The sequence below is a fragment of the Poecilia latipinna genome, unplaced genomic scaffold (genome assembly GCF_001443285.1).
Source record: "Poecilia latipinna isolate Pla-1442-1.1 unplaced genomic scaffold, P_latipinna-1.0 Scaffold176, whole genome shotgun sequence".
Classification (NCBI taxonomy): Eukaryota; Metazoa; Chordata; class Actinopteri; order Cyprinodontiformes; family Poeciliidae; genus Poecilia; species Poecilia latipinna.
Window position 1 is genome coordinate 85828 of NW_015112792.1, and position 11950 is coordinate 97777.

An 11950-nucleotide genomic window follows, 5' to 3' on the forward strand; every position below is an offset into this window, starting at 1 on the left:
CTTTAATAACATAAATTTATCTAATTTTTAAAGTGCAATCATTAATTCTTTTATAACAAATTTATATCAGTAATGATTTCTTGGTTAATGTCAAGTTGTCACAACAAAGACATTTTGAATAATGTCAGCTTTGTATTAAAAGTGTCATAATTTACCGAATGACGCTTTATGACAACAGTCATAAATATTCATGAAGGCTTATTCATGTTTATGACAGGTGTTTATGACAGTGTCATGTCAGTCTTATTCAACCCCCTTCAAATAAAGTGTTACCCATTTTTTTAATCAACTCCCTCTTTCATATAAGCTGGAGCAAATACCAAGTAACGTTACACCTAATCACTTTGTTATTATATTTAATATATTTTCATTTTCTTAATGAAACAATATGACAGCAGAGCTGTTGAAAACTGCAAACTGATCTACTCTACACCAAAAGAAAACACGTTACACGGCAAAATGTGTCTTTTCCTGTGACATATGAAGAAATCCACATAAATCAGAATATACGGAGGCAGAAGTTTCATGTAGAATATTTTGGCAGTAACAGCAGCTACAGCTGATCAGGAGGGGAAATGGAAACAATTGTTATGTGCAAATGTGACTAAGAGTAAAATTTCTGAAATATTTGAATGTCACAGTGTACATTTTCTCTAGAATAAGTCCAGCTTGGATTCGCTATACTGACATGGCTACTCACTACTACCACCAACTTCACACAACCCCATTTAAAAAAATTATTTGAAAGTAGTGTACTACATCACCACAGACAGAACTGTTGCTTATTACAGTCCAGTGTAAACCTTTAATATACTTACTAAAGGTTGGATTAGAAAATGCTACAACTAAAGGCTCATGAGCTGAAATCAAAAAGAAGAAGTGACTAAACCCTCTGTAACAACAGACAGATATAAGGTGCTCCGGTGTCGGCGCTTTAGGCGACACGTTTTCCATCTGAGGTATCTTTGGAAGAAGGAAGTAAAATCAGTCTGCAGGAGGAGGCCGACGACAGGTTTTACAATGCAACGTCTTCCTGTGTCCCGTTTTCTCCTTTCTGCGTGTTGCTGCCCGACAGCAGAGGCAAAACAGATGGCCCAGTGATCCTGTACGGCAAATTATCTTTGGTCAACATCTTCCTAGTGGCAGAAACCAAGCGGGAATAATTATCCGGATTGTACTCGGACACCGGAGGCCGCGTGCATAACAAAGGCAAACAGTCTTTCTTCTGTTGGGACAGGAAGAGAGGCGGCCGTCGCTGGCTCTCGCCCTCCTTCAGGGAGTCCGGGAGCGACTTGCGTTTGCTTTCAGGCAACAGCATGATGCAGAGCACGGAGAGTATAGCGAAGGAGGCGAAGATGACGTGGTGCAGGAAGAAGCCACGCTTATCCTGGAGCTCCATCATAGAGGAGGCGGCCATGCCAACACACCCCGCCGCCATCACCAGGCCGAAACAGCCGCCTCTGATAGAGAGATGGAGGAATTTAGAAAAGCAGGTCAAATAAAACTTTACTCACAGCTTCCCAACCTAATATTAACTGAAGATAATGTCAGACATACATGAACTGACAGCTGCACTGATTAAATCTAAAGCAGAGACACTCACCGGACCACGGTGGGCATGACTTCGCAGGCGAAGAAGGCACTGAGCATGGCAAGAGCCTGAGAGAACAGCAAACCCACCACAGAGAGGACCAGCACCAGCCCGCTTTGGAGATCTGAGACCAGAGCAGCAACAACTTTACTCAATCATCACTGGAAACCTTTCTGCACTTTTACTTTAGACAGTCATATCGCAGCATTTCAAAAAACCCCAAGAGCAAAAAAAAATCCTCAGTTACTAGTTGAATGTGGTCGGTTTTGGTTGAGAGTCTAGTGAAAAACACAGCTAGAATCTTCCACTATGAAGAACAGATCCCATCATTTCTGAGTCCAACAACATGGTGAATGTGAGGCAGAGGACGTACACTCTGTGAGGGCCAGCAGCAGCAGCGAGGACAGTCCAGTGACGATCGCAGACAGCAGCAGAATTCCTCGCCGACCGAAGTGATTGACACACAAACAGATGAAGACGCAAGCCAGGGCGCCCGTTATCACCCGCAGGAAGTACTTCAAGTAAAAGCTGTAAACGTTCAGGTTTCTGGTGAAACAGTACTGGATTCCTGTTCCAATAAACCTTCAGAGAAGACAAAGTTAAACACATATTTACATTATTTTTAAAAGAAGATTGACCAAAAATAACTTTTTGAAATGTTTTATTCCATGCTCCTTATGTAAAACCTTTTTTTATATTTATATATTTTTATATATTTTTTCCCATGTTATAGTCCTTCCTCTCAAGGACTGTAACACACATCATAAATTGTTTTAATTCTAGCAGAAATTGAAAGACTCAAGGTTTTTCAACATTTTTATGTTATAACTATGAAGTAACTATTTCTATCAAAAAAGTGCATCAAAGTATCTGTTGTTGGATGATGCTTTTAAACCCAAAATGTCAAAAAGTTCCTCGTTTTCACGCATTTAATAAGAAAAAAAATGACACGATATTTTTGGTATTCAACTGAACATAAAAGAGAAAATTGGGGAAGAGTTTTGATCAGTAAGTTCAATTTTTTTAAAACTCAGGACAGAATAAGAGACACTTTAAAACAGAGGAGATTGTGAAAAACAAAAACTCACAGAGTGAAGCTGAGAATGAGACAGTTCTTCCAGATAACACGAGTCTGTCGAAGCTCCAGGACTGAATAGTACTTCGGCTGGTGGTCTTCTCCATATGCAGAGTCTATTTCTAAAATAATAATAATAATTTAAAAAGTGTTCAAAAAAAACCTTACAGTGTCTCTGTTATGATATATATGATCTGTATAAAATGTATCATTGCCATCTAGTGGCTATAGGAGAAATTACAGTTTTGAACATAATTTTAAATTCACAATTTTAAAGCATAAACTAAAACTAACTTACAGATTTGAAAAATGTAATTTAATCAGACAAAAATAAAGATAAAAGACATTAATGATGGTCATATTATTGCTTTTTTTTTTTTTTTCCGGAAACAATCAAAAAGTTCAGTCCATGTCTGCCATTGTGAAAACGAGCCTTTCACATCACCACAATTAAACAACATTTAAACACATTGACCATTCAAAAAACACAGCATTTTGATTGGTGCTTCATTTGTGGGACTAATTAGATCATTTTCACAAAATTTGCTGCTGAAAATGCTGAACCTGATTTGTTTTCCAGAAGCGTAAACGATTAAATAACCCAACATTTGCATTGTCAGCATAAACAAGCTGTGGCACGAAGGTATGTGATACCTGACATCAGAGTTTCACCAGGATACATCTCATCTTGGAGACAAACGCCGTTCCTTTTAGTAAACTCCTGCAGGCTCCTCTTGGCCTGAGGAATGTGATCTGTGGCCAGCAGCCAGCGGGGAGACTCGGGAAACACTGATGCACAGCTGTGGAAAACAACTCTTATCATTTCTCAGGGAGACAGCATAGTTCAAACATTTCTTCCTCTGAAAAAAAAAAAAAGGCTGAAACGGCAAATCAATGCAAAAGCAATTTCCAATAAAGCAGCAGTGCTAAAACGAGGAAAACATCACCACAGTTTCATGAACAATCCCCTGAGGGCTTCGGTGAGCTTTCTGAGTCTGTACTTGCTACTTTTAAGGGCGTGGTTGTCTCTTATGCATGAAATTCATCATGGAGGTCATAAAAATAGTCGTTAGATTCAAAAAGACTAAAATTCATAAAGAGTTTCTCCTTCAGGATTTTGTTGGTTTAATTAGGACGATGTAAGCGCATCTATTAGAAGCTCAAAACCGCTCCAGCCTTCATTAGCATCAGACTGTTTTTGTGGCTAATTCACAAAGCACAGGTGGGACATAAAAGGTGACTACTTAGATGCGACTCACCACCAATAGGACAACAGCAGAATCAGAGGCAAAGTGGCAACGGCCTGGAGAACGGGCCAATTGCGACACAGAATGGCGAGACCCGGCAACAGCAGCTCCGCAGAGACGGCGAAGAAGCCGCCGATCATGGTAACCATGAGGCGATGGGGAGGGTCAGAAAGCTCCAACCCTGAGAGAGAGAGAGAGAGAGAGAGAGAGAGAGAGGGGGGCAGGAAACACAGAGAGGATGCATGAGATCCAACCAAAGCTGAGGCAGAAACAAACATTCGTGTGGAGCAAATCCATTTCCCGTCATAAAATTTATTTTCCCCTCATACATAAAAATTCACAGATTTGCACATTTCCTGTCCAATCCGACAGTAAAATGCTCCCAGAGTGGCATGATTCACTTCTGCCTTTCAAGGACTTCTTATTGTAATTCTCCAAATCTACATTGTAGCTGTCAATCAGAACCAAAAGTCATTGATAGATAAACTAATGGATGAGTTGATTGATGAGATTGTTATAGACCAGCAGCCCTATTAGGCGAAAATATTTCAGGCTGAAAAAAGAAACATATCAACACCACTAAACCTACAAACGTCAGATTCAACAGGTTAAACGCAAGAAATGGAGAGCTCTGTACATCTCTGTTGAACTTTGACCTACTTGCTCTGCATGTGTGGGATGATAAGTATCTCACTTCCTGTTCTCATCTATGCCTTCAGTTCTGTCCTGTTATTGTTTTCTGCTCTTCGTGAGGAAGCTGCTTAGGAAGAACACCGTGGTGGAAACTTTCTCCTCTGCACTCCTCTCCTCACCCCACCAGCTATCAACCCGACGTCAAATTAAAAAAAAATAAATACATAAAATTCATCTGGAGCCAGCTGAGCCCTGACCTTGCAGGAATGTGGGACATCAGAAGCAGATAAAAACCAATCAGTTCAGCTCGTTTCCATGGCACCGAGGCAACATGTCACCATAAAGCATTACGCTCTTCTATCCAGCAATGTGTTCGTTGAGTCTTTTCACGCCATTTTGAAGCCTTTCAGGCCAACATGTTTAGAAGGTCTGAGGCTTGTTAGTGTGAAACTTATGAGCCATGCAGGTCTCCATTTAGACACAGGACCGTGAAGCCTGATTAACTTGGACCCGTAGTAGGGATTGATGAGGCACACTTGTGAGAAAGCTGAAGATAAAAAAAAAATATATGATGACTTCAACGACAGATTAAAGCTCTAAGCATGACTCAGAAACCACAGCAGATGGGAAAACTCCAAGCCACAAAAAGACAACTGGAAAACTTACAGTAAAACTTACTCACTCCTTTTTAGCTCTGCTGACAAACTTTTTGTGGTAGCCACTCCAAAACATTATTGTGGCACTAATTTGTCGGTATCCTGAAGAAATATTTGTGTCCAAGCTGCTATAACGTCACAGGAAAATAATGGCCTCAGTCATTTTTTGCCAAAAGTGACATTTGCAAAAATACTCACCCCCTTTCTTTTGCCAAAATATGATTTGGGCTAAAAAAGAATGGCAAAAAATTACTTGGGTCATTATTATTGGGTCATTAGGAAGGTGATGAAGTATCCACAGATTGTTTTCTTCATCATGATGGAAGCTTCGCATGATGTGGAAACCAGCTCTCTTGTTCTCCACGTGAACAGTTCTTGCCAACTCATCTCAAATACTGATCATGCGACAAGTTCAAGTCTTTATTTCATGCACATTGATATTTCTCCTCCTTTAAAAGCAGGCGGAAAGGAATGACTGATGGAGCTAATCCAGGTCATAAGAGTTGTAATCTTAAACAGAATGTCTTCAAGAAATCAAGTAATGTTTCACAATTCACTTTGTATGAACTTACATATAAAGGTTAGTCAAAATAACAGCTGTGGATTCAGGCTGAGCAGAAACGCTGACTATTTTAAACACGTTTCATTCACTATTCATCAGTTACGTTCGTCTAAATGACTGTGAAAAACTGATTAACACAAAGAGGTTTGCTACGCATTTAGAAAAAGCCCCCAGGTCATGCGTGAACATGTCATCCTCAGTGCATCAACTGTACGACTTTAGAGTCCTAATTTAATTACCTGTCTATTGGTTTGACGAGTGGATACAATGTGATACAAGAAATTCAATTATTACGTATATTAGTGATGCTAATCGCACAGAGAAGATCTTTGTTACGAGGTCATCGGGGACAAGAAGAAGAAGAAGTGGGATCATAATGGATCATTTATGGATCTACTATTCAATTTCTGAGGCTCTGCTAAAATATGAGCAGCAGAGACACTGATAGACCATTCAACTGCTCTACTGTTATATTTCATATATAATGGAAACATGAAAAGAATCAGCAATAGCAGCTTTTTTTTCCTTCCCACCCATTTAAAACTACTCATCTGAAAGCCTTGCATTTAACAGACTGATTCTTTACTTTTTGACGAGAACTAAAAGTGATGTTACTTTTTTATCTGTGTGCCTCCTGAAGTGAACATGAGATAACATAGATAGGAAGGATTTGTAATTTGCTAACAGGATTTCCTCTCATCTTCCACAGATAAGTTGGGACTTAGCGCATGCGTTGGGGTTTGTGTTATTTTTAGTATTTATCTGATCTCATGTACTCATGTATTTAGTTAGTTTCTCTCCAAGATACTGAAGCAACCAAATTTTGTGATTTTCACATCAACATTACGTAACTTTGACGTGGCGCGGAATTGTTTGAAAGATCGGAGTTACAAATGATCCATCTTGGTGATGAATCCGGCTGCAGGGTCATGGGTGATGTAAATGTTGGAGAACCAGTTAATAAGATCTTTGCTGTGTAGTTGGAGGAAATTAATTTCACTTGAAATCACAGTGAAGATCAGGTGTCGTTTATTTTACACGTCAGATGGTTTCTTATTTACAACTCTGGCCAGAAGCTTACATGAACTCATTTCGGTGTATGGTTGTCACATTAATTTTAGTTTTTTTTGTAGCTTTGTTCCTGCATGGATTGGTTGTAGTACAAGTGACTAAGTAGCTGTAAAAACAACAACAAAAAGAATTTATCCCACAAATCAGAATATACTGCGGGTTTTCTCACACAGGTAAAACGTATAAATACATGCTCAAAAAACCCTCTCCTAATATTCTCCTAAATTCCTTATTAATCACATGTTTTCTTGTTTCTTTCAACAGGTTTCTGTCATGAATCTGCCAGAAACAATGGAGACAGACCTACTTTTAAACCAGCTTCCAGAAGTGTGATTTGTCCATTGCTAGACCAATTTTAATTTGGTCTGGGACAATTTTACACACTATCTCCAGGTATCAACCATCTGTCCAAAACCAAAATCCCCAGATGACGGAAACATCTGGAACATCAGCCTGCTTATTCACAGCAAAGCAAATTTTACTTTGCCAGGCAGAAGCCAAACCAACAAACAAGAACCTGGTGCAAACCTGCAACCTTAAACCTGACTGAAACACGACAAAATGTCTTCTACTGATGTCCATCGGTTGTCAGTGGAAGAGATGCTTTGATCCAAAGCACACAACAAGTCGATTAACTACTGAATATGGTGCAGGAAAGCTTCCCAGCCACACTTACTGAGGACGTAGGAGGACACAAACACGCCAGCGAGCATGGCACCTTGACAGAGGCGCAGCATCAGAAACATCAGAGCGCTGCTGGACAGACACCCGGACACCCCAAACAAGCTGGACAGGGTGATGGAGAAGAGGAAACCCCGGCGACGACCCAACCTGAAAACGAGTCAAACAAAATAAACAGATCAACTTAAAAAGTTAGGACATAAATATAAATCTATATTGATTCATTTTTGGGATCATTACTTACCAGTCGCACAGCGAACCCAGGAAGATGTATCCCACAATCCATCCCACCATGAAGCAGACATGCTGCCGCGGGATCTTCCATTCGTCCTTACAAACCAGATTCCACTGCAAATGTAGGAAGGAAGCAAACACATAAGTTCACCTTTATAGAGATAAAATGGTCCATATTATGTTTTGCTGTTCTGGGAATTTTAAGTGAAGGTTTCATATATGCAGAGATCAGATAAACCTAATAGTTGACATGTTTTATAAAGAAGACACAAAGATGATAAGCTGGCTGAAGTCTCTGTGTTGAGCACTGTCCTCAGCAATCTGTGCAGAAACTGATAACAAAGAGAACATACAGTATAGACAAAGCTAATAAAAATACCAAAGTGACTGAAGCTTTAACCTGTTCTTTTTTCCAATGGAGACAGTATGAACCAAACATATTTCCTGTTTCTGTACCATTAGATTCCATTTAATAAAATCTATATCTTCCTGTTTTACTGGACTGCAAAAAATAGGCTGAAAATTTCACCACTTCTAATTTAATTTACTTTTATCTGTATGCGGTCTACTGTTTATAACCAAAGTCATGTTGAAGTACTTTACTGGAACTGTTACATTTACACCCAACTTATCCACTTTATTCCAAGGAAATAAAGACACAAAACTGAGTGCACAAGCTGCACTCAGTCCTTAAGTAAATGTCAGAAGACAGCAGGGAAACTGTGACAGGAATCACAGTGAGGAAGCAGGAATGCAGATCATGTTGTTTCTTATTGAGTTAAGATGCCTGCTGACAGGGTTATTACATTAGAAAAAAAAAACAAAAAGCTGTGCTTAAAGTTGGATTCAGTGCCATGTCCCACTGGTACCAGCCAATGCCTGCAAAATGTTTCTCTCTACACATCCCCACCCATCCTCCTCCATATGCTCAAAAGAGAGGAAAGAAGATGTACAACACAGATAACTTATTATGAAAGACTGTACTAATATTCAATATTACCCCAACAAGATTTTAGAACAGAAATGGCAAATTAGATAAAATTACACCAGCAAAGATAGTCAAAAAGCAGCAACCAAAATTACACTAACAAAACATCAGAAAGAGACAATAAAATTGTAATTTATAGCAACCAAAGTTGTTTGGTTTTTCGTGCAGCCCTTATCCAAATTCAAAAAAACTATCCTGTTTTAAGCAGCACAAAATATCTAATGGTGGGATGTAAACAAGCAACTACTGAGTAGCACCTGTGACAATTTTACCCAAAATAAAAAATAAATCTGCTAAAACAACACAACTTAGAAACATTTTCACATCCACCTCCCATCGTGTTCAAAGTGAAGCATGAATTATTATTCATCTATATGTTAAAATAAAGTGTGTTAAAGGTGCAAATACAAGATTTCCTGCCATCTAGTGGTCAAGTCGCAAACTGCAGCTACTGTAACTAACTATACTCCAGCTTTTCTTCTAGGATTATGGAGGATAATGAAGCGACCACATAAAAAAGGTAAGCAGTAGCCTGCAATTGTTCTCTACAGGCCACTGTTGATGCATGATGGCAGGCCAGCACTGTTTATGCAGTAAAACCAAATACCTTTTTTACCTTTGCATACATTTGTCAGTTTGAAATAGTTTCAAAGTATTGGTCAGACTCTTGGTAATCTAATTCATGCTATAATTTGGTTTCAAATTGCTCATTGAAAAACTAGGTCCAATGTTTCTTAACAAGCAGAACATGTGGATCTTTATAATGTGGATAATTCAGTGCAGTTCAAATGAAAGATATACATCACAGCACATGCACCCAAATGAGCTTCTGTTGTTTTGTGGGATGTTTGTTTTAAACACTGTTGAGCTGTGTGCAGTTTTTCCAATTGTTCAAGATTGCCTTTTGTCCCGGGGATTGACATAAAGGGCCCATGAAGTTGTTGCAGGGAAGGGAGGCGTTCCGGGTCTCCGGAAGAAACTAGAAGGCTTCAACCTTCCCAGTGCCACAGATTGTCAGAGACAAGAGCAGACAATCATCTGAGGAATTAAGCAGAGGGGAGGATACAGAAGAGGACAAGGTGGAGGAAATGACTTGTAATGACCTTGTGCTTTTCAGGCGATTCTACTGCGGCCGCAGACATAACTGAGGTTCAGGAGTGTTTTGAAGTTTACTAAACCCCCCCCCTAGAAATACTTTGTAGGAGGGTTTTTTTTTTTTTTTTTTTTTATTGCTTCTCGTCAGCATTTTGCAGGGTGGATTATTGAGTAGCAAACAAAACAGAATATAAAGACGTGTTTATAGAAGCTGCCTGCAAGAAACCTAAGGTAAACACCTTAGGTTTACCTTAGGTTGGGTGGCGGGTGTTGTACTCATGACCCCCTCAACCTCCCTTAAAACTTCATTTCATTCACTTGGTCAGATTCAGGACTGGACATCTGTGCAAATTAAACTGGACTCACGAAGACACATAGGAAGCTAAGATTAGCACGTATGAATACGGAGAATGGAATAAGATTCTGGAGAACAACAAAGTTTTAAACAGCTTACCTAAACCTGAGTAAATATTGACCAACAGCTGACGGGAGCTAACTTTAGGACACATTAGATAAACTTTAGCACGTCTGCTGAAGCAAGACAAAACAAAACAAAGGCACCTAATTTGTTGGGTTATATAACATGAGGAAGCAGGTTTGTGTTGTTAGCAAGTAATGAAACATGGAATCTGTAGATCAGTTGTGTGTGTGTGTGTGTGTGTGTGTGGGTGTGTGTGTGTGAGTGCTTTTTTTTTTCTTTTTTCTTTTTTTTTGAATTATTATTATTCAAACAACCAGCAGCAACTTTAACTTTACCTCCGTGAGAATGTTGCTCTGGAGTCCCACCACAGTTGGGTACTCCCAACCTATGCTGCAGTTTTCCTTTTCCCGCGGCACTTTTCCGGACAAGTCCGTGATATTTGAAGGATACTTGTAGCGTTCACAGTGGCTGAAGCCCTGGCCGTCCACCCAGGGAATGGTGAGGTTCAGGTAGGTCTCCCCCGAGTAGTTACTGAAAAAGGAAGGCAGCTGCTTCGGGTCCGTCTTGCAGTAGTACAATTTCGGGATCTGGGTGAAATAAACGTCACTGAACAGGTTCAGTGCCACCGCAAAGGTGGGGAACCAGCTGAACACGACTGCGACCCGGTTGTACCGTCCGTAGCCACCGATTTGAGGGAAAATCTTCGTCTCGTAATCCATGGGGAGGCAGCAGCTGGCGGAGGCAGTCGCTCCTGAAGCCATTCCCGCAGCGAGTGCGCTCCGACCGCAGCTGCGCGGCGCAGGCAGCAGGTAGGCGCCGGGGAGGGGGCGGGGTCTGCGGGTCACGCACACTGACACAGCAACATGATACCTGCTGGGATGACTCAGAAAATGTCCAGGCATCATCATTTCCCTCATTTATTTCTTTTTCACAAGCTGAACCAAGTTCCAACTTACTGTTACCAACAGATCAGAAAGTTCGGTTTCAAATTCGCAATATGTATCTGGCTTATGCTGTGTTACAAAGTTACAGCAGTGAAACCGGCAACACAGTGTTATGCAGGAAGGCAGCTGTTGCCTCAAACATTCAGTCAGGGATAACTAACTGGTTGTGTCAGTAATGCTAACAACTGAAACAGGTCTAGACCTGTGGAAAAACTTGAGTCTTTTCACAAAAGGTTGTTTTGACTTGCTGCTTTTCTCCTATCAAATTAAACGGTAACTTGGGAACTGCTTTTTGTGTTTACTTGGATCATCTGTTAAAATGAAGACAAATTTCTCGAGATGGCATTTGTTCTAATTTGGTGCTACATAAGTAAACTGAAAAGGTTTTCTGTGTGCCTCAACCAACCAAATGTTATCATTTAAAACTTGAAGTTCAAATTGTAAAGCTAAATCAAAGACTGATTTAATCTTATGATGGTAAGATCTTCCTGAAGATAATCATAAAAGCACAGGGTCGACACACACGTGGTTTTTCATGAAGCATGACTGAATAAAAACAAAAAACAAAAAAACTGGTATTGTTTTCATTAAAAAAAAAAAAGAAATTAGTGAAGTAAATAAAGACGAATCAAAACTGAAAGCATTTCGTTTATGGTATGAGTTATTGCCATATGCCTGATGCAGCTGTCCTTGAGTTTTGCTGGGATCTCTAGTCTATCTTTAGAAGTGCTTCACACTTACATTTTCTTTCA

At 39.9% G+C, this 11950-nt stretch overlaps 1 protein-coding gene across 1 annotated transcript; it reads right to left on the minus strand.

The window, feature by feature from the left end:
- Positions 1-327: 327 nt before the first annotated feature.
- On the minus strand, positions 328-11078 carry slc22a31 (solute carrier family 22 member 31). The gene is made up of 9 exons (XM_015030232.1): positions 10590-11078; positions 7761-7864; positions 7512-7666; positions 3926-4094; positions 3321-3466; positions 2680-2788; positions 1965-2173; positions 1604-1715; positions 328-1460 (listed from the first exon to the last, which is right to left on the minus strand). Exons 1-9 carry the CDS (start codon positions 11013-11015, stop codon positions 1016-1018), a joined length of 1875 nt encoding a protein of 624 aa, XP_014885718.1. The 5' UTR covers positions 11016-11078; the 3' UTR covers positions 328-1015.
- Positions 11079-11950: the final 872 nt, after the last annotated feature.

Excerpts from the sequence above, each read along its gene's own strand:
- slc22a31 (XM_015030232.1), bottom strand. The coding sequence starts at position 11,015 with ATGGCTTCAGGAGCGACTGCCTCCGCCAGCTGCTGCCTCCCCATGGAT. Across the intron at positions 7,667-7,760 it reads CTGGGTTCGCTGTGCGACTG|GTTGGGTCGTCGCCGGGGTT; the intron begins GTAAGTAATGAT and ends ACTCGTTTTCAG. Across the intron at positions 2,174-2,679 it reads CTCATTCTCAGCTTCACTCT|GTTTATTGGAACAGGAATCC; the intron begins GTGAGTTTTTGT and ends TCTTCTCTGAAG.